This window comes from Schistocerca gregaria, chromosome 11, assembly GCF_023897955.1.
Source record: "Schistocerca gregaria isolate iqSchGreg1 chromosome 11, iqSchGreg1.2, whole genome shotgun sequence".
Classification (NCBI taxonomy): Eukaryota; Metazoa; Arthropoda; class Insecta; order Orthoptera; family Acrididae; genus Schistocerca; species Schistocerca gregaria.
The window spans coordinates 102,161,554-102,185,499 of NC_064930.1; the positions used below are offsets into that span (position 1 = coordinate 102,161,554).

At 42.4% G+C, this 23,946-nt stretch overlaps 1 protein-coding gene across 2 annotated transcripts in view; it reads left to right on the forward strand.

Annotated features, from left to right (window-relative positions):
* Nucleotides 1-28: 28 nt before the first annotated feature.
* Nucleotides 29-23,946, forward strand: part of LOC126295076 (exosome component 10-like) — a 186,999-nt gene continuing 163,081 nt past the window's right edge. For both annotated transcript variants that reach the window (XM_049987321.1, XM_049987322.1), the window contains exons 1-2: nt 29-236; nt 21,050-21,183. In XM_049987321.1, coding sequence (XP_049843278.1) covers nt 93-236; nt 21,050-21,183 — 278 coding nt within the window. In that variant the 5' untranslated portion in view covers nt 29-92. The remainder of the gene's footprint in view (nt 237-21,049; nt 21,184-23,946) is intronic.

Sequence of the window (23,946 nt, forward strand, 5' to 3'; positions counted from 1 at the left end):
AAACATGGTTAGATTACGGCAGACGGCCAGTATTTGCAGGAAGAAGACGTGTTGAGGATTGTTGATATTTCTTGGTGTTGTTCTTTGCTGGGATGGAAAACAAGAAGAAACGTGTGGTTGCTCCCTCCGTGAAAGAGAATGGCGTTGAAGAAATTTCCATGGAAAATGAGGTATCCACAAACACAAACGCGCCGGATATCTTGCCTGGATTTAAAACGATGGACGAGTTTTTACAGGTTAGTAATCGTATCTTAAAGAATTAATTTGCTATTCATGTCAGCCAAATTACATGACCACTATATTTGTATTTTAACGACATTTTACATTTCAGTAACGATGTGTCTGTAAAGTACTGTTAGCTTTTCAAGGCAAAAGAATGTGTGGACAATGTCATTTAACTGGGGATTGATTTAATAACGATGTATGTCAGTTTTTGTGGCAAAGTAATTTTTGTAACGTATCTACCAGAATTTTCGCCCTTGTTGCCGTACTAGTTGTTATTGATCGATCTCTCTGTGTGCACATTGAACTACTTAATAAGGATACCGGTAATTATGATATTCCTATCCATTGTTGATGCGGAAGCATCCCCAATAAAACGGAAAATGCGCCGGAAACCAACATTACAGATGCATAAATCCACCTAAAATCATAGAGAATAAATCAGTATTAATAACGCCCAACATGAACAACAAATGTATACGTATGCTAACGAATCTTGCTGTATCATCTGCAGCAGTCATTGAATGTTTCAATTAAACTCAGATCTTGGGAGAAAAAAATTCCTACTGCAAGAATATTAGGAGACATATATCATATCTTCAAGTCAGTACTCATGAATCGTTTGTTTAACTACAGTTTTGTGTGAGAGTCATTTGTTCTGATTAATGTGATAAGCTCAGATTCTCTCTGGCATTAGAAGTCGATCTGAGGAGGATTGAAGAAGTTATCTTGCTCTCGTTACAGAACCAGTATCCACACCTCCATCATAATAGGTTTTATTTTTATTTGTGTTACACCTTTTATCAAAATGCTGCTCCATTTTTTAATGGAATCTTTCATTGTCTGATAACAGTAATCTCTTTAATCTCCTTGGCAGCAAAAGTTGATTTGAGTTTTATATTCTTTCTTGCAAAATGTTTGTTCAGTTATGATCTTGTTCCATGGTCACAGGTAGAGCACTACATATGAAAATACCTACACCACGTCATGTACCACATGTGTTGCAATCATTTCTTGTCTTTTTATATTGACATGACTACCAACTAGCTGTCTGTCTGAATGAATGAATGGCCACTGCGGAACTATACGCTAGAGCAAAGTGGACCACCCAGTGGTATAGCATGTAGCCGAACATAACATACTGGACCATCTGGATCCTTCCCTCCACCATCAGCTTTTCTAAACTCACAAATGGGAGTTACCATTAGAGCACATCCTCCATTCCCAAAATCATCCCAACCTTAACCTATTATAACCTGTCAGATGTAGAAGTAACTTTGGGTGTGCCCCAGAGGAGTGTGTTGGGACCCTCACTGTTCATGTTGTAGAGAACATTAATAGTACTGACAGGCTTTTTGCTGATGATGAGGTTGTCTATAGTGAATTACCATCTGAAAGAAGCTGCACAAATATTCAGTCAGATCTCAAGATTTCAGTGTGGTGCAGAGATTGCCAACTTGCTCTAAATGTTCAGAAATGTAAAATTTTGCACTTAACAATACAAAAAACCATAGTATACTATTACTGTAATATCAATGAGTCACTGTTGAAATTTCCCATCTCATACAAAAACCTGGGTGTAACGTTTTGTATGGATATGAAATGGAATGATGACATAGGTTCGGTTTGGGGTGAAGCAGATGGTAAACTTGGGATGGTTGGACTGTTTTTGGGGGCGGAGACCAAACAGCGAGGTCATCGGATTAGAGAAGGATGGGGAAGTAAGTCGGCTGTGCCCTTTCAGAGGAACCATCTCGGCATTAGCCTGGATCAATTTAGGGACATCGGGATGGCCGGACGCAGGATTGAACTGTCGTCCTCCCGAATGCGAGTCCAGTTGGTAGACTTGGTTTTGTTGGTAGACTACTGAGGGAAATGCAGTCGGTCTGCAAAAGAGATTGCTTATAAATCACTCATACGAACAGTTCTAGAAATGTGCTCAGGTGTGTTGTTCCCATACCAAATACGACTAACATGGGGTATTGAATGCATACAGGGAAGGGCAGTACAAATGATCACAGGTTTGTTTAATTCATGGGAGAGTGCCACAGAGATACTGAAGGAACTGAACTGGCAGGCTCTTGAAGAGAGACGGGCCCAAGACAGTCTATTAATAAAAATTTCAAGAACCAGTTTTAAATGATTACTGTAGGAAATGCTACAAACCTCTATGTATCGCTCACACAGGGATCGTGAGGATAAGACTAGAATAATTACTGCACACACAAAGGCATTCAAATCCATTATTCCCATGCTCCAAATGTGAGTGGAACACTAAGAAATGGTAGTAACTGGTACAATGGGATGTACCCTCTGCCATGAACCTCACGGTTGCTGCAAAGTATAGATGTTATATACATGTCAACCTTATTTTTGGATCATGTTAATTTTATTTCAGTTGACATATTTACTAGCAACAAGTATAGAACTGTGGATTGTCTTCAAATTCATTACTTGTCTAGAATAAATCAGTTCACTTTCTTCGCACTGTTTCGTAAATACAGGGTGTTTCAAAAATGACCGGTATATTTGAAACGGCAATACAAACTAAATGATCAGTGATAGAAATACACCGTTTGTTGCAATATGCTTGGGACAACAGTACATTTTCAGGCAGACAAACTTTCGAAATTACAGTAGTTACAATTGTCAACAACAGATGGCGCTGCAGTCTGGGGTTCATGTCTAGCGAATATGGAGGCCAATCCATGCCGCCTCCTGTATGTTTCGGATAGCCCAAAGCAATCACACGATCATCGAAATATTCATTCAGGAAATTAAAGATGTTGGTCGTCGATGTGGCCAGGCACCATCTTGCATAAACCACGAGGTGTTCGCAGTGTCGTCTAAGGCAGTTTGTAATGCCACAAATTCACGAAGGATGTCCAGATAGCGTGATGCATTAATCGTTTCGGATCTGAAAAATGGGCCAATGATTCCTTTGGAAGAAATGGCGGCCCAGACCAGTACTTTTTGAGGATGCAGGGACGATGGGACTGCAACATGGGGCTTTTCGGTTCCCCAAATGCGCCAGTTCTGTTTATTGACGAAGCTGTCCAGGTAAAAATAAGCTTCGTCAGTAAACCAAATGCTGCCCACATGCATATCGCCGTCATCAATCCTGTGCACTATATCTTTAGCGAATGTCTCTCGTGCAGCAATGGTAGCAGCGCTGAGGGGTTGCCGTGTTTGAATTTTGTATGGATAGAGGTGTAAACTCTGGCGCATGAGACGATACGTGGACGTTGGCGTCATTTGGGCCGCAGCTGCAACACGGCGAACGGAAACCCGATGCCGCTGTCGGATCACCTGCTGCACTAGCTGCGCGTTGCTCTCTGTGGTTGCTGTACGCTGTCGCCCTACCTTTCCAGCACGTTCATCCGTCACGTTCCCAGTCCGTTGAAATTTTTCAAACAGATCCTTTATTGTATCGCTTTTCGGTCCTTTGGTTATATTAAACCTCCATTGAAAACTTCGTCTTGTTGCAACAACACTGTGTTCTAGGCGGTGGAATTCCAACACCAGAAAAATCCTCTGTTCTAAGGAATAAACCATGTTGTCCACAGCACACTTGCACGTTGTGAACAGCACACGCTTATACCAGAAAGACGACGTACAGAATGGCGCACCCACAGACTGCGTTGTCTTCTATATCTTTCACATCACTTGCAGTGCCATCTGTTGTTGACAATTGTAACTACTGTAATTTCGAAAGTTTGTCCTGAAAATGTACTGTTGTCCCAAGCATATTGCAACAAACGGTGTATTTCTATCGCTGCTCGTTTAGTTTTTATTGCCATTTCAAATATACCGACCATTTTTGAAACACCCTGTATCTTTTGCCAATGCAGCTATATATGTCCACTTATTTCTTCTTAGTCTAGTGATTTTCTGTGAGACACGCCACTCTCACAAACTAAATTTCGCGCTATCGTGACATCACACACCACAACAGCTTTACATCATGGGTCAAAGCCGACAGGTGGGATCGGACACTTCAGTCGACCCTCCCTCTTCTTATATGTTCGTAGCAGAGTCAGAACACCGACATATCATCTGTCACCCGATTTATAGTGTGTTAACTTACCTGTATTATAACTCAGTCATCATTAATTATCTTCTTTATGCACAGGACCTGCAAAGCATTATCTCCATAGAACTGTACTTGGCCCTGGGATGACTTGAACTCTTCTTCTTTGCAACTGTTATTGTTGGAAGGAAAAATGATATTTACTCTAATTGCGGAACGCTTCATCATTTCGTCATTGACTGTCTTATATTTGTTTCAATGGCTGCACAGATCACAATTACTTCGTAATTTGGAGTATATACAACTTAAATCAAATATGACATCAGCCCAAAGACATGAGAAGAAGTAAGTGACAATTTATTTTAGAGCTTCCATTGATCATTGCTGTTTTAATTCTTGTAAAGGGTGTCTGCTTCTTGACAGTCAAGACACCACCCACCTGTGACGCTAAACATAAAAGGTCCTACTAAAAGCAGCTGACTACGTTCACCCACTGTCACACCTTGCCAATTACTCAAACTGCACACCTCTCTGTTCAACTCTGCATAAACGTGAAACAACACAACTGCACACTGTGTGTTTCATGACTTAATCACTACCTAATAATACTTCTACTCTTTTGTCATTATCATCTTTCCTTATCATAAATAGGCAGTGCGAAAAGTCATTTGACACATGTAACACTACACTACACACTGCTCTGTTGAAACAGGTTTGTCAGGTTTAAATGTATACCACTGTCTTTATAAAGCCTCATTACTAAGTGCCATGGGCCAGGATTTTTGTAACTTGGATCCAATTTCTTGCTCATTTTCCATCATTCACCTTGCCACAGATGCTGTATACTTTCACTCAGTAAGGTAGAGGCACTAGTCTTTGACAGTGCCCCAGTTTTTGAGACTTATCTCAGTATTTGTTAAATGTTAATGAAAGTATAACCATTGTCTTCGGTGTGGATATTGGAAAATTTTGTGCCTTACTATATGGCAACATTGTAGATTAGTAGCAGACATACACAGCTGTTACAGAGAAAAAATAAATTGTGACATGATTGTTAATGTTCTTATAGTACATCTACATCCATACTCTGCAAGCCCTGTGATGGTGTGTGGCAGAGGGTACTTGGAGTACCTCTATCGGTTCTCCCTTCTATTGCAGTCTCATACTGTTCGCGGAAAGAAAGATTGTCTGTATGCCTCTGTGTGGGCTCTAATCTCTCTGGTTTTATCTTCATGGTCTCTTTGCGAGATATACATAGGAGGGAGCAATATACTGCTTGACTCCTCGGTAAAGGTATGTTCTCGAAACTTCAACAAAAGCCTGTACCGAGCTACTGAGCGTCTCTCCTGCAGAGTCTTCCACTGGAGTTTATCTACCGTCTCCGTAATGCTTTCGCAATTACTAAATGATCCTGTAATGAAGTGCGATGCTCTCCGTTGGATCTTCTCTACCTCTTCTATCAACCCTATTTGGTACGGATCCCACACTGCGGAGCAGTATTCAAGCAGTGGGCGAAAAAGCATACTGTAACCTACTTCTTTTGTATTCAGATTGCATTTCCTTGGGATCCTTCCATTCAATCTCAGTCTGCCATCTCCTTTACCGACAATCAACTTTATATGATCATTCCATTTTCAATCATTCCTAATACGTACCTCCAGATAATGTACAGAATTAACTGCTTCCAGTTGCTGACCTGCTATATTGTAGCTAACTGATAAAGGATCTTTTTTTCTATGTATTCCCAGCTCATAACACTTGTCTACATTGAATTTCGATTGCCATTCCTGCACCATGCGTCAATTCGTTGCAGTCCTCCTGCATTCCCGTTCAATTTTCCTTTGTTACAACCTCTCGATACACCACAGCATCATCCGCAAAAAGCCTCAGTGAACTTCCAAAGTTATCCACAAGGTCATTTATGTATATTGTGAATGGCAGCGGTCCTAAGACACTCCCCTGCACCTTGTGAAAGTCAAGAAACACGGCATCTACCTGGGAACCCGTGTCTATGGCCCTCTGAGTCTCGTGGAGAAATAGCGCTAGCTGGGTTCACATGCTCATCTTTTGCAAAACCCATGCTGATTCCTACAGAGTAGATTTCTAGTCTCCAGAAAAGTCATTATACTCGAACATAATACGTGTTCCAAAATCCTACAACTGATTGACGTTAGAGATATAGGTCTATAGTTCTGCACATCTGTTCAACGCCCTTTCTTGAAAATGGGGATGACCTGCGCCCTTTTCCAATCCTTTGGAACGCTTCGCTCTTCTAGAGACCTACGGTACATCACTGCAAGAAGGGAGGAAAGTTCCTTCACATACTCTGTGTAAATTGAACTGGTACCCCATCAGGTCCTGCGGCCTTTCCTCTTTTGAGGGATTTTAATTGTTTCTCTATCCCTCTGTCGTCTGTTTCGATATCTACCAGTTTGTCATCTGTGCGACAATCTAGAGAAGAAACTACTGTGCAGTCTTCCTCTGTGAAACAGCTTTGGAAAAAGACGTTTAGTATTTCGGCCTTTAGTCTGCCATCCTCTGTTTCAGTACCATTTTGGTCATAGAGTGTCTGGACATTTTGTTTTGATCCACCTACTGCTTTGACATATGACCAAAATTTCTTAGGATTTTCTGTCAAGTCAGTACACAGAACTTTACTTTCGAATTCATTGAACGCCTCTTGCATAGCCCTCCTCACACTACATATCGCTTTGCGTAATTTTTGTTTGTCTGCAGGGTTTTGGCTATGTTTATGTTTGCTGTGAAGTTCCCTTTGCTTTCACAGCAGATTTCTAACTCTGTTGTTGTACCACGGTGGCTCTTTTCCATCTCTTACGATCTTGCCTGGCACATTCTCATCTAATGCATATTGTACGATGGTTTTAAACTTTGTCCACTGATCCTCAACACTGTTTGTACTTGAGACAAAACTTTTGTGTTGAGCTGTCAAGTACTCTGAAATTTGCTTTTTGTTAAGATAGTATGTTCAAGTAAAACTAGTCTTTAATGCATAATATGCAACATTTTCGAGTTAAATTTAGTAATAGTACTATGCTGGACTGGACCATGACACTGTAGGAGGTAAAGCTGTCAATTACTAGTACCTTTTGTTATTTTTACGTCAGTGTAAAGAAAATGAGTGATAAAAATTTACTACTTTACGGACGCCTCTCTTGGAATTTCGGGTTTGCAAATGTTGGTTTCAGCCTTTGACCTGGTGTCAGTCGGTGGAACAACCGGCTCTCAATAACAGGAGCATTGAAAGAGATTACAATCCTGAGAAGATGACAAAAGCTTTGGAAGCTTTCCAGGCAAACACCCTAATGGCTACGGCAACCAAAGAGCTGATGTGTCGTGTGTGGCATTGCATTATAAAGTAAGACAGCAAAAGTCCCTGTTGCATAACTTTGGTCCATCAGTTATACTGACTGTGGATTGGGTAAATATTCTATCCCACTGGCCTTTGTCAACTGCAAATGTGCACTGTCCACTAGCAAAAGAAATATTGCTGGACAGTGAACAGCAAGTAATAAGCAAAATCAAAAGAAAAAAAGCACTTAACTAAAGTAAGACGAGGTATATATCACTTATGAAAAGGCATCCAGTTCTGTGTTACAGAATGGCACAAAACTTGGGAACTTTGCACGAAAAGATCACTGGTCTGTAGAAATAGAACGGCATTTGTGGGGAACTGGGAACAGCAAATGACACAGGTAGAGTTTCCAACTCAGATCAAACTGCACTTTTGTTTTTTGCAGCTTAAAAGGGAAAATTATTCATCTATAAGGGGAATGAATTTGTATACAATGCTGGCAGTTCTGAGAAAGAAAATGTTACTGTACTTGTAACAACAGGTGCTGCTGATAAGCTTGCTCCTCTGGTGTGTGTGGTTGTGTTTGTGGTTATCAGGCATTGTGATCGCCACACCTAGAATAGCTTTTTGTTGCCCTCCCAATCTCTGCAATATCCTTGTCAGACCCTATACTCCTGCACCCATCTGCCTGCCCTACGGCTCCCACCCTAGTGATCATCCCCACTGCAAGTCTTGCCAGTTTCACCCTACTACCACCACCTGTACCACCCCTACAACTGGGACAACTTATAATGTCAAAGAAAGAGCCAATTGTGAAACAACACGTCACGTACCACCTGCTACACAAACACTGTTCGGCATTTTAGATCGTCGTGACTATCACCAAGTTATCAGTTAGGATGAATGGGCATAGTCAGAGGGTGTATACTGGCAACACACAATATCCTGTTACAAAACATGCTGTACAACATGACAGTCATGATCTCGCTGCATGTTTCACCACACTTGCCATCTAGGTTCTTCCGGCAGACATCAGTTTCTCAGAACTCTGCAGGTGGGAACTGGCATTTCAACATGTCTTCGATTCTGGCCACCCACCTGGCCCCGCTTTACATTAATTTCTGTTGTTGTTGTGGTCTTCAGTCCTGAGACTGGTTTGATGCAGCTCTCCATGATACTCTATGCTGTGCAAGCTTCTTCATCTCCCAGTACCTACTGCGGCCTACATCCTTCTGAATCTGCCCTCCAATTGGTGATCCCTTGATGCCTCAGAACATGTCCTACCAACCGGTCCCTTTTCGTCAAGTTGTGGCACAAACTCCTCTTCTCCCCAATTCTATTCAATACCTCTTGATTAGTTATGTGATCTACCCATCTAATCTTCAGCATTCTTCTGTAGCACCACATTTCGAAAGCTTCTATTCTGTTCTTGTCCAAACTATTTATAGTCTGTGTTTCACTTCCACACATGGCTACACTCCATACAAATACCTTCAGAAATGACTTCCTGACACTTAAATCTATACTCGATGTTAACAAATTTCTCTTCTTCAGAATCGCTTTCCTTGCCATTGCCAGTCTACATTTTATATCCTCTCTACTTCGACCATCATCAGTTATTTTGCTCCCCAAATAGCAAAATTCCTTTACTACTTTAAGTGTCTCATTTCCTAATCTAATTCCCTCAGCATCACCCGACTTAATTCGACTACATTCCATTATCCTCGTTTTGCCTTTGTTGATGTTCATCTTATATCCTCCTTTCAAGACACTATCCATTCCGTTCAACTGCTCTTGTGAGTCCTTTGCTGTCTCTGACAGAATTACAATGTCATCGGCGAACCTCAACATTTTTATTTCTTCTCCATGGATTTTAATACCTACTCCAAATTTTTCTTTTGTTTCCTTTACTGCTTGCTCAATATACAGATTGAATAACATCGGGGAGAGGCTACAACCCTGTCTCACTCCCTTCCCAAGCACTGCTTCCCTTTCATACCCCTCGACTCTTATAACTGCCATCTGGTTTCTGTACAAATTGTAAATAGCCTTTCGCTCCCTGTATTTTACCCCTGCCACCTTCAGAATTTGAAAGAGAGTATTCCAATTAACATTGTCAAAAGCTTTCTCTAAGTCTACAAATGCTAGAAACGTAGGTTTGCCCTTCCTTAATCTAGCTTCTAAGATAACTTGTAAGGACAGTATTGCCTCACGTGTTCCAACATTTCTACGGAATCCAAACTGATCTTCCCTGAGGTCGGCTTCTACTAGTTTTTCCATTCATCTGTAAAGAATTCGCATTAGTATTTTGCAGCTGTGACTTATTAAACTGAAAGTTCGGTAATTTTCACACGTGTCAACACCTGCTTTCTTTGTGATTGGAATTATTATATACTTCTTGAAGTCTGAGGGTATTTCGCCTGACTCATACATCTTGCTCACCAGATGGTAGAGTTTTGTCAGGACTGGCTCTCCCAAGGCCGTCAGTAGTTCCAATGGAATGTTGTCTACTCCGGGGCCCTTGTTTCGACTCAGGTCTTTCAGTGCTCTGTCAAACTCTTCACGCAGTATCGTATCTCCCATTTCATCTTCATCTACGTCCTCTTCCATTTCCATAATATTGTCCTCAAGTACATCGCCCTTGTATAGACCCTCTATATACTCCTTCCACCTTTCTGCTTCCCCTTCTTTGCTTAGAACAGGGTTTCCACCTGAGCTCTTGATGTTCATACAAGTGGGTGTCTTATCTCCAAAGGTCTCTTTAATTTTCCTGTAGGCAGTATCTATCTTACCCCTCATGAGATAAGCCTCTACACCCTTACATTTGTTCTGTAGCCATCCCTGCTTAGCCATTTTGCACTTCCTGTCGATCTCATTTTTGAGACGTTTGTATTCCTTTTTGCCTGCTTCATTTACTGCATTTTTGTATTTTCTCCTTTCATCAATTAAATTCAATATTTCTTCTGTTACCCAAGGATTTCTACTAGCCTTCGTCTTTTTACCTACTTGATACTGTGCTGCCTTCACTACTTCATCCCTCAAAGCTACCCATTCTTCTTCTACCGTATTTCTTTCCCCCATTCCTGTCAAATGCTTCCTTATGCTCTCCCTGAAACTCTGTACAACCTCTGGTTCTTTTAGTTTATCCAGGTCCCATCTCCTTAAATTCCCACCTTTTTGCAGTTTCTGTAGTTTTAATCTACAGGTCATAACCAATAGATTGTGGTCAGAGTCCACATCTGCCCCTGGAAATGTCTTACAATTTAAAACCTGGTTCCTAAATCTCTGTCTTACCATTATATAATCTATCTGAAACCTTTCAGTATCTCCAGGCTTCTTCCATGTATAAAGCCTTCTTTTATAGCTCGTGAACCAAGTGTTAGCTGTGATTAAGTTGTGCTCTGTGCAAAATTCTACTAGGCGGCTTCCTCTTTCATTTCTTTGCCCCAGTCCATATTCACCTACTACTTTTCCTTCTCTCCCTTTTCCTACTACCAAATTTCAGTCACCCATGACTATTAAATTTTCGTCACCCTTCACAATCTGAATAATTTCTTTTATCTCATCATACATTTCTTCAATTTCTTCATCATCTGCAGAGCTAGTTGGCATATAAACTTGAACTACTGTAGTAGGCATGGGCTTCGTGTCTATCTTGGCCACAATAATGCGTTCACTATGCTGTTTGTAGTAGCTTACCCACATTCCTATTTTCCTATTCAGTATTAAACCTACTCCTGTATTACCCCTATTTGATTTTGTATTTATAACCCTGTATTCACCTGACCAAAAGTCTTGTTCCTCCTGCCACCGAACTTAACTAATTCCCACTATATCTAACTTTAACCTATCCATTTCCCTTTTTAAATTTTCTAACCTACCTGCCCGATTAAGGGATCTGACATTCCACGCTCCAACCGTAGAACGCCAGTTTTCTTTCTCCTGATAACGACATCCTCTTGAGTAGTCCCCGCCCAGAGATCCGAATGGGGGACTATTTTACCTCTGGAATATTTTACCCAAGAGGACGCCATCATCATGTAATCCTACAGTAAAGCTGCATGTCCTCGGGAAAGATTACGGCCGTAGTTTCCTCTTGCTTTCAGCCGTTCGCAGTACCAGCACAGCAAGGCCGTATTGGTTATTGTTACAAGGCCAGATCAGTCAATCATCCAGACTGTTGCCCCTGCAACTACTGAAAAGGCTGCTGCCCCTCTTCAGGAACTACACGTTTGTCTGGCCTCTCAACAGATACCCCTCCGTTGTGGTTGCACCTACAGTACGGCTATCTGTATCGCTGGGGCACGCAAGCCTCCCCGCCAACGGCAAGGTCCATGGTTCATGGGATCTCATAATTTATTGTCAATAACCACTCCATTCTTGACTCCATTGTAGTTTCCTGTATCTTACATATTCTGACCTGTCTATTTTTCCCTCCTCCAGTCTATGCCACATTCAGTGCCTTAGCTATCCGCTCTTATTAACTCATGCATGATGTTTTGGTAGTAATCTCTGTCTTTGTGTGTTACCATATTTTTCGCCTTTAAGCTCTCATGTTTTCAGATCTCGTCCTGTGTAGTCCCCAAGAAATCAGCCTTTCCATCTCATCCTGTCCAGTAAGTCTCCCCTGACTTGGCATTATGGATGACTTTTCTAAACTCATCCCATTTCTTAGACCTCACCATTCCTTTTCCTTCATTCCTCTATCTTAGCCTGCGACCCTTTTGCCAGAAGGGGAGCCACTGGCTCTGTGCAATTGCAGCAATGCGTGGACTTACAAATCTAAATCACAATTATGACCGCACTATCCATGATCCCCACCCTCCCCTACGTGTCCATCAATGAAAAACATGATAGATCATTGCAGTTCTTGATCAGTTATCTGAGGCAGAAACATGCCTTTCATGTACTTATAGAATCTGGGACATCACATGCAACAACTTTCAGATCATAAGTTCCCCAATGCTCTTAGTGTGCTGTTAGTTTTTACACCAGGAATTCTCTCCCTCAAGAACATGGGGGATTGGATGATACGAAAAAGTTGTTGAATGTGTGGTCCCATATTCTATGAGTATGTGGCAAATTTGTTTCTGCTTCAGATAACTGAGCAAGAGATCGAATGGCCTCTCATGTTTTTCATTGATGGACATGTAGGGGCAAGGGAGGCATAATGTCATAGCAGCAATTTGAATTTGCTAGTCTGTACAATGTTGAAATTCTAATGAAATTGCATAAAGGTGTCACTCAAAACCCCCTCAGTCAGTAATTTGAAGGAACCAAGATATTTCTCATCTCGCATTCACGTTTTGTTTCCTTTTGAGACCTTTTATCTAAGGTAACTTCTCACTCTATGTATTTATTACAAATTTACATCACAAGTTTGGTTGTTCTAAAATAATTGTGTTGAAGGAGTGGTGAGAGCCTTATATTCCCCTGTCGATGAATGCTTCATTGGACGTTGTCGCTAACAGAAACTATTTTTGTGGAATAGTGTCTAGGCAGGCACCATCCTCAGCCAGTGACTAATATACATACCCTGAATTAAAGATTTTTGTTACATTTTTGCTGTTGTTTATGTGAACAAATATTAAATACTGACAACAAGAGGGTCTTTAAAGGGTTTCAGTCATTTTCGCCTCAAAACAAGAAAAAGAAATTTGACCATATCCTGTTGTTGCACAGATTATTTTTGTGTGTAGGAGTTAAGGATTTGCAGTGCAGATTGTTTCAACTGTCTGAGAGGAATAATATTTCATATAACTTTAATAAGAAGACCAAAATTGCTGGAAAGGAGTGGGTTGTGTGTAGGTACATAGTGAAAGACCTCTCTGGATATGGTAAAGTTAAAATTTATGAAGCAGTAATAATGACAGAAACAAATACCGACCATAAGTGTCGGCAAAGAGATTAATTAGTTGAGGTCAGGTGCCCAGGATATGCAGTGTGAGCCCACAAATAATATGTTGCTGTTGACAAAGATGAAAATGACTGTGAAAGCTGTGCCTAAAATTTTTTGAGTTAGCTTACTTTACTTTTTCTTGGTAGTAGAAATGAATTTCTCATAAAAAGTAAATAGTATTTTATTATGTAATAATTTTTTTATTCTCCATATGTAAATTGTACTGTAAATGAGTTCTTTTCCCCCAGTACACTTTCTCATAGTTAAAACAGGGTTTTCTCAATTTTTAGACCTTTTGAGCTATCTGGCTATTATGCCCTTCCTGTTGGGCACAATGACCACTCTAACATTTTCCACCTGTGTGCTGTACCCTTATTTTGACACTCACTCAAGTTCTGTCCGAAGAATGGTAAAGTGCTTACTGCAATTTTCTCTAACTCAACACGTGTTTTCATACCATAGAATAATGTAGAATCCTTTAAATTTCTGTTAACCTAACTGTCAATAACTGATGTATATGAATGTCAATAGCTGATACTGGTACACATGAAAATCTGGAATCTCAAGGATTTGTGCTGCTGTCTTTTCATGAGTGGTGCAAGCAGTCATAGGCGAAAAGTTACTCTTATACAGCTTTTGATTAGATTCCTCAGGAAAGGGTTGAGAATGTTTTAGGAAAGGCATAAATCTTCTGACAATACATGATGTTGGCTGTTACCTGTGTGTCCAGTCTTCAGTGTGATACATTTTCTGCAATGGTGGATGACTCGACAGAGGCTTTGGATGCAGAAATTTGCATTTTGGCTGTTTGGGAACGGTTCCACCTCAAAAATAACCTTACCGTTGCTCTGGAAATGTCTGCTGCAAAATAGTTTCATCGTCTAAGGAAGGAGCGAAGTAAGTGAATCCCATGTCAGGACAATAAGGTGGATGAGGCAAAATTAGACAGGCCAAAGCAGTAGTATGTGTGACTGTGTGGTGTGCAGATTGAAATGGGGTGTAGTCACAGACCAGAAACACACCCGTCAGACAGCTTCCTGTGATGTTTTGTCTTGACAGGCTCCTGTAACCTGGTCAGGAGATTTTGGTAGTACACTCCTTTGTGACAGTCTGTCTCTTACTAGCATAAAATGATAGCATCATAATGTGGCAGACACCCACCCTGTCACCCACATAAAATTGTTGCTGAGCACCACATTGACCAATGACGGGTGGGTCTTGGCCACTTTTGGGTGATTCTATGGCGTTCGCTGCTTGCTTTGCTCCTTTGTTCTAGGGCCACCGCTATACATGCAGCACTCATCCACAGTGATTGAGTGGCTTAAGAACTCATCTATAAGGGGCATTCAAAAAGAAACAAGTCCGAGTCTGGAATGCGCAGACTGATGACAGGAGAGTAATACATGGCGTGTGTAACAAGGTGTGGTTCTGACCAGAGCGTGGAAGTTCACAGCGCGATGCTAGATGGCACGCGTGCGTGTCACGCGACTACATAGAGCTAGCTGCAGTAAGCATCAGTTGCCAGTCGCATTGCAAACATTGACTTGGAGTCAGCAAAAGAAGAGCAAAGAGGTGTTGTTTCTTTTCTGACAGTGGAAGGAGTAGGAGGAACGGACATTCATAGATGAATGTCACAAGTGTACAGTGAACACTGCATGTCCCTCGTTAGAGTCAAGGCATGCCACAAACACTTCAGGGAAGGACAGGTGTCGTTAGCCGATGATTCATGGTTTGGAGCACCTCACTGCATTACTGATTGCATTGTCCAACTGATGGATGCACTCATTACCCAGGACCGAGTGGCAGTGAAAACTGTAGCCGCCATTGTCGGAATGAGTGTCAGAAGTGTTCACACCATTATGAAGGACTGACTGCACTTGCACTTTGAACCAGAATCAAGACGACAAAGTCTCCAGTGGAAGCATCCAGGGTCACCACCACCAAAAAAAGCCAAGGCCAGCCACATGAGTGCAGGAAAGGTTAGGCTGACATTCTTCTTTGATCAATATGGCCCCATTCTGATTCACTTCCTGCACCATGGGACAATAGTGAATGCCCAGCATTACTCACAAACCTTGACCACCCTCTGCCGAGTGATCAAATCAAAACGACAAGGCAATCTCACCCGTGGGATCATTCTGCTCCACAACAATGCAAAGCCTCATATGGCCAACACAGTCACGGCACTCCTGCATAATTCAAATAGGAGGTTCTTGGCAACCCTCCATACAGTCCGGACCTCTCTCCTTGTGATTACGCCATTTTTGGTCCCCTTAAAAAGACTCTGAGGTGCAAATGATTCACGTCGGGTGACGACGTCCAGCTGTACGTGAGGAACTGGTTAACATCGCAGCCACAGGAATTTTATGAGACAGCAATTTACTGCCTTGCGTTGTAGTGGGAAAAGTGTCTCAACAGCCAGGGTCAATACTTTTATAATACAGGTACTGGTTTCTGTAGTCATGCCTCCGGCTCGTTTCTGTTTTGAGCACCCCTTATAGATTTCCCATAAAAAGTTGCAACATTTCCACTGCTGCCTTGGTACACCAGACTTAGTGACTTACTCTTAAACCATGGTTTAAGAATAAGTCATGTAAGATTTTATAGCAGACTTCACAATTGTGCTTCCCAATACAGTCATATGACTGCAATGGCGCTCCACATATAGTAAAACAATATCTGTAATCCGTTTATGTGCCAAAACAGTTATAAGTAGCCTGCAAACAGTAGTCTGCAGCTGTGGTCTAATGCATGTGTGACTAGTGATGTGCATTTACAGATTATGTTGTTTTACAATGTTTGAATGTGTGTGCTCGCACTGTGGAGCAATGACACGAATGTATTTAACAGGTCTGACGACGACATACACTCCTGGAAATGGATAAAAGAACACATTGACACCGGTGTGTCAGACCCACCATACTTGCTCCGGACACTGCGAGAGGGCTGTATAAGCAATGATCACACGCACGGCACAGGGGACACACCAGGAACCGCGATGTTGGCCGTCGAATGGCGCTAGCTGCGCAGCATTTGTGCACCGCCGCCGTCAGTGTCAGCCAGTTCGCCGTGGCATACGGAGCTCCATCGCAGTCTTTAACACTGGTAGCATGCCGCGACAGCGTGGACGTGAACCGTATGTGCAGTTGACGGACTTTTGAGCGAGGGCGTATAGTGGGCATGCGGAGAGGCCGGGTGGACGTACCGCCGAATTGCTCAACACATGGGGCGTGAGGTCTCCACAGTACATCGATGTTGTCGCCAGTGGTTGGCGGAAGGTGCACGTGCCCATCGACCTGGGACCGGACCGCAGCGACGCACGGATGCACGCCAAGACCGTAGGATCTTACGCAGTGCCGTAGGGGACCGCACCACCACTTCCCAGCAAATTAGGGACACTGTTGCTCCTGGGGTATCGGCGAGGACCATTCGCAACCGTCTCCATGAAGCTGGGGTACGGTCCCGCACACCGTTAGGCCGTCTTCCACTCACGCCCCAACATCGTGCAGCCCGCCTCCAGTGGTGTCGCGACAGGCGTGAATGGAGGGACGAATGGAGATGTGTCGTCTTCAGCGATGAGAGTCGCTTCTGCCTTGGCGCCAATGATGGTCGTATGCGTGTTTGGCGCCGTGCAGGTGAGCGCCACAATCAGGACTGCATACGACCGAGGCACACAGGGCCAACACCCGGCATCATGGTGTGGGGAGCGATCTCCTACACTGGCCGTACACCTCTGGTGATCGTCGAGGGGACACTGCATAGTGCACGGTACATCCAAACCGTCATCGAACCCATTGTTCTACCATTCCTAGACCGGCAAGGGAACTTGCTGTTCCAACAGGACAATGCACGTCCGCATGTATCCCGTGCCACCCAACGTGCTCTAAAAGGTGTAAGTCAACTACCCTGGCCAGCAAGATCTCCGGATCTGTCCCCCATTGAGCATGTTTGGGACTGGATGAAGCGTCGTCTCATGCGGTCTGCACGTCCAGCACGAACTCTGGTCCAACTGAGGCCCCAGGTGGAAATGGCATGGCAAGCCGTTCCACAGGACTACATCCAGCATCTCTACGATCGTCTCCATGGGAGAATAGCAGCCTGCATTGCTGGGAAAGGTGGATATACACTGTACTAGTGCCGACATTGTGCATGCTCTGTTGCCTGTGTCTATGTGCCTGTGGTTCTGTCAGTGTGATCATGTGATGTATCTGACCCCAGGAATGTGTCAATAAAGTTTCCTCTTCCTGGGACAATGAATTCACGGTGTTCTTATTTCAATTTCCAGGAGTGTACAAATGTGTCAGCTTACTTTATGTTGACATGGCTTAAAGCCATAATATGTAAGTAACGTGGCGACATAGTTAAAATGTTTTGTATAATAGGCATAACGTCGAGATACATAATGAATCTGTAAAATAATTTTTTAAACATTCTGTATTTTTCAGTGGCACTTGATAATGGCCTAAGGCTGAAATTGATGTCCTTCAAAAATGTTTGAAGAACATTCTGGACAATCCGAGGAAATGATTTGGCCACCCAGATTGCCCAATATGAATTGTGTTGAATATTTATGGGACTTGATTGGGAGATTAGTTTGTACACAAAATTTACACTGGCAAGGCTTTTGCAGTTACTGACGGCTGTAGATGCAGCATGGCTCAGGATTTCTGCTGGAGACTTCCAACAACTTGTTGTGTCTATGCTGTCTCTATGCTTTGTCGAGTTGCTGCACTAAGTTAGGCAATAGGAGCTCCAACACGATATTAGGAAGTATCCCATGACTTTTGCAACATTAGTATATATTACATTTGCACACTCCCTAAAGCTGTTGTTGATGTGGTTGTGGTCTTCAGTCCTGAGACTGATGCAGCTCTCCACGCTACTCTATCCTGTGCATGCTTCTTCATCTCCAAGTAACTTTTGCAACCTACTCCATCGTCGATACTACGATATTCCTGGGGCTCATGCTCGATAGGAAAATCTCTTGGTCCTCCCATATATCTTACCTGGCAGCCTGCTGTACATGGTCCCTCAATGTCCTACGTGTCCTCAATGGTACTTCCTGAGGTTCCGATCGAACCACCCTCCTCCGTTTGTACTGGTCCCTTGTCCGTTCCAAACTCAATTATGGGTGTTTATGCATCTGCACGCCTGTCCCTTTTACACCGTCTCAATACTATCCATCATCATGGCATCCGTTTGGCCATGAGTGCCTTTTACACCAGCCCGGTTGACACTCCGTATGCTGAACTACCACTGTCCTACCGCCATGACTTTCTTCTCAGTAGGTATGCATGCCGTATGTCTGCCATGTGTGGCCACACGTCCTATGCCTGCTTCTTTGATGATTCCTGTGATTGTCAGTATGGGAGCTTGTCCCTCTTCTCTCTTACCTCCTGGAGTCTGCTTTCAGCACTGGCTATGACTGATTAACTTCATGCTACCTGCAGCTTTCCTGAACCCTTCACCACCTTGGCTTTGTGAAGTGGCCTGTGTCAACCTTTGCCTTCGTTCACTTCCTAAGGACACTGCCCAAGCCTCGGTCTATCGCCTTCAGTTTCACAACCTTCGCATGGGGTAGGATCTGCCTTCGTCATTGGCATCCGTGTCTTTCGATATCGGCTTCCGGCACACTCCTCAATACTTACCGCCGAGCTCTTTGCCTTGTATCAGGCCACAGAGTACATCCGGCAACACCGCCTTTTTAATTGTGTCCTCTGGTCAGACTCACTCAGTACCCTTCAAAGTCTATGTGCACTGTACGCTGCCCATCTGTTAGTGCAGTGGATCCAGGAAAACCGTCACTTGCTCACTGTTGGTGGAGCCAGTGTCCTGTTTCCGTGGGTTCTTGGTCATGTCGGTCTGCCGGGCAATGAGGCTGCTGCCAAAGCTACAGTCCTCGTACCTCAGCCTGCGAGTACCTATATTTCCTCCGATGATGTCTACCTTGCCATCTGTCAGGACGTGGTGTGTGCCCAAATTTGAACTGTCCGCCACTTCCTGATGGAATGCTCTTATTTTAACCATTCATGTTCCAGCTTAGGATTTCCGTCCGATTTATCAGCTGTTTTAGCGAGTGATGTGCGGGCTGTCGACCGTGTTTTACTTTTTATCTGCCAAAGCAATATGATGCAGGCCATTTAATTTTGGACCTCCATTTCTATGTGATGTCTTTTTTACCCTATTTTACACTTGCCTGTTGTTAGCTGTCTTCTGTTGTCAATTGGGACTGACTTGTAATCATTTACCTCCTCTCTGTGTTTGTGTTCTATAGTTTGTGACTTGGGCATGCATGACCCGAGTTGTTTTTTGGGCCCTAAAGCAAAACAAAACACACAAACTGCAACCTACAACCTTCTGAATCTGCTTAATGTATTCGTCCCTTGGTCTCCCTCTACGATTTTTACCCTCCACACTGCCCTCTAATACTAAATTAATGGTGCCTTGATGCCTCAGAACATGGCCTGCCAACTGATCCCTTCTTCTAGTCAAGTTGTGCCACAAATACCTCTTCTCCCCACTTCTGTTCAGTATTTCCTAATTACTTATGTGATCTACCCGTCTAATCTTCAGCATTCTTCAATAGCACCACATTTCGAAAGCTTCTATTCTCTTCTTGTCCAAACTATTTATCGTCCTTGTTTCACCTCTATACATCGCTACACTCCATACAAATACTTTCAGAAACAACTTCCTGACACTTAAATCTATACTCGATGCTAACACATTTCTCTTCTTCAGAAACGCTTTCCTTGCCATAGCCAGGCTACATTTTATATCCTCTCTACTTCGACCATCATCAGTTATTTTGCTTCTCAAATGGCAAAACTCATCTACAACTTTAAGTGTTTCATTTCCTAATCTAATTCCCTCAGCGTCACCCGATTCCATTATCCTCATTTTGGTTTTGTTGATGTTCATCTTATATCCTCCTTTCAAGACACTGTCCATTCCATTCAGCTGTTCTTCCAGGTCCTTTGCTGTCTATAACACAATTACAATGTCATTGGCAAACCTCAAAGTTTTTATTTCTTCTCCATGGATTTTAATCTCTACTCCAAATTTTTCTTTCGTTTCCTTTACTGCTTGCTCAATATACTGATTGAATAACATTGGGGTTAGGCAACAACCCTGCCTCACTCCCTTCCCAACCACTGCTTCCCCTTCATGCCCCTCGACTCTTGTAACTACCATTTGGTTTCAGTACAAATTGTAAATAGCCTTTCGCGCCCTATATTTTACCTCTGCCGCCTTCAGACTTTGAAAGAGAATATTCCATTCAACATTGTCAAAAGCTTTATCTAAGTCTACAAATGCTAGAAACGTAAGTTTGCTTTTCCTTAATCTATCTTCTAAGATAAGTCATAGGGTCAGTATTGCCTCATATGTTCCAACATTTCTACGGAATCCAAACTGATCTTCCCCGAGGTCAGCTATGTGTGGTTATAGCAAAAGTGAATTGGTGTGAACTGCACATTTGACTACTACAATAGTAGAAGTAAAAAATTTCCATATAGGTTATGCATCTCTGTCTAGGACATTTCTAGTTATTACTTTCATCCAGCAATGTTTTCTGTTTGGGTAGACGGGCTTCCGAGCTGCAATGGAGGCGACAAAGCTGGCAAACTGCCTGCCGTCCGGTCACAAGTGGGACATCTACACCAGCTACCCGTCCTTCCAGAGACTCATGGAAGGCGAGGCCAACCAGATGATGCAGATGTGAGTACACTGTGTTCCAGGTTTGAGGAACTGCTGTCCATTTTGTGTGTGTGTGTGTGTGTGTGTGTGTGTGTGTGTGTGTGTGTGTGTGCGTGTGTGTCTGTTTTATACTGTGTAGATGCATAAAACTCCATTTACATGATTTTAAAATCATGTTTCTGTTCGCAACCCTGTTTATGACAAAGTCCGCAACATTGTTGCAACTATGTTGTTTCTGTTCCTGTCCACCCTAGCAACAAACATTTCTTTATATTTATTTGCATGACCTGTTACACTGAAGCTGGTAGCAAATGTTGCACATTGTTTACTTACCTTGCGGTGGCAGGAGAAAGCACACAAAAGTTAAGCAATTGTGCAAGCTTTTTGAGCCAGTGGTTCCTTCTTCTGGCGGAAGGGTCGAAGGGAGAGAAAGAGGGATGAAGGAAAAGGGCTGGGTGAGGTCCACCCCTATCGAGTGAGGTGATGCAGTGGTTAGCACACTGAACTCGCATTTGGGAAGACAATGGTCCCAACCCTTGTCCAGCCATCCAGATTTAGGTTTTCCGTAATTTCCCTTAATCACTCAAGGCAAATGCCAGGATGGTTCCTTCACAACTGCACAGCTGAATCCTTTCCCCTTTGTTGATTCAATCCAAGCTTGTGCTCCATCCCTAATCACCTCGTTGTCGAGGGGATGTTAAACCCAGTCTTCCATCTTTCTTCCTTTCCTTCGTCCCTCTTCCTTGCTCTTTTAACCCTTCTGCCAGAAGAAGGAGCCACTGACTCTGAAAGCTTGCATATTTACTTAAGGTTTACGTGTGTTTTCTCCTGCCGCCACTTGGCAAGTAGATTTTTTTTACCTGTATAATTATGTTTTCAAAACTTGATTATTTTCAATTATTTCTTTCCCATTGTTTACTACACCATGTTCATCGAAGAGAATAGATTGATGACGTTGTTGTTGTTGTTGTTGTTGTTGTTGTCTTCAGTCCTGAGACTGGTTGATGCAGCTCTCCATGCTACTCTGACCTGTGCAAGCTTCTTCATTTCCCAGTACTTACCGCAACTTACATATTTCTGAATCTGCTTAGTGTATTCATCTCTTGGTCTCTCTCTAAGATTTTTACCCTCCACACTGCCCTCCAGTGCTAAATTGGTGATCCCTCGATGCCTCAGAACATGTCCTACCAACCGACCCCTTCTTCTACTCAAGTTGTGCCACAAACTCCTCTTCTCCCCAATTCTATTCAATACCTCCTCATTAGTTATGTGATCTACCCATCTAATCTTCAGCATTCTTGTGTACCACCACATTTCGAAAGCTTCTTTTCTCTTCTGGTCCAAACTGTTTATTGATGACATACTTCTGCATTATTATTACTCAAAAATATAAGCATGCAAAGACATTCATGTAAGACAAAAACATACCGGGGTGGTGGGTACAATTATGTGCTTTGTGAACTGAATTTGGAAGATGGGACTGGTTTTTGTAGCTTCACTGGGCTGTCGCAGTTTGATTTTGAAATTATGTGGAGTATTATAGAGCCATTTGTTTCAGAGAGGGACACGAATTTAAAAAATGGGAGTGGGGGGGTTGGGTGAAACTCCTGTGAAGAAAACACGCTATGGTAATTGACAGCAGAAGATTCCTTTCAAAGACTGCATGTTTGTTCTAGATGTCAAAGCCAGCTGTCTCTCTGATAGTTCCTGGAATTTTTGAAGAATTTCTTAAAGGATTATGCAAAAGTGATTTTTTTTACGTAAATAACATTGAAGTACATCTATATCTATACTGTGCAAACTATGACATGGTCTGTGACAGGGGGTACTTACAGTATTGCTGTCGCTCTCCCACGCCGCCACCTTCTGCTCCCCTTTTTTCCTGTCCCTGTTGTGAGCTTGAAATGCAACGAAATGTGCAGCTCTTCTTTGGGTCTTGTTGATTTCTACTATCAATCCTTCCCAGACTGAAGAGCAACATTCACGTATTGGCTGATCAAGGGTTTTGTACACCAACTCCTTTCCAGGTGAACTACACTTCCTGAGGATTCTTCCAGTGGATCTGTCATTAATTTTATGTTGTAATTAGACTTACTCTTGTATATTTTATGGAAGTAACTGCTTCCAGTGATTCTTCAGCAGTTGTCTAATCATGCAGTTGTGAATCTTTCCACCTGTTTATGTACAGTACATTAGACTTGTTTGTTGAGCATCAACTGCAAACTCTTCACCAAGTGTCAATCCTTGATAGCTCTTCCTTCCTGTCACTACATATTTGTAGCTTTGTGATTTCTCTTTATACAATGATATCATCAAGTGGGAAAAAACTCATGGAACTTCCAACATTGTCCATTAGATCATTTATTACAGGGTGTTAATAATATGTGACGAAACTCTTGGGAATGGATAAAGTACTTATGAAGAAGGAAAAAAGTTCATGTATACATATGGTCAGTGTTTTTTTATTTCCTTGGTTACGGACAATTTTTTGTTCTTACATGTTTGCTTCCTTTTGGTTCTTTTTGTTTGCAAATTACCAGCTTGGTTCTTCAAGCATTTTCTCTTTTAAGATGTTGTCTTCTGATGAATGAATGAAATGAAATGCTCAAAAATCTAACATCTATATTTCTAACATGGTATCCCGGAACCTGGTACCGGTTGCAGCATAAAGGAAATAAAAAAATTGATATTAAAAGTTTTGTGTTGTTACTGACGGAATTTAAAAATTGAAAATGCTGTTATAATATACTCATAAAGAGATAAAATCTTTTGTTAGAAGCTTAA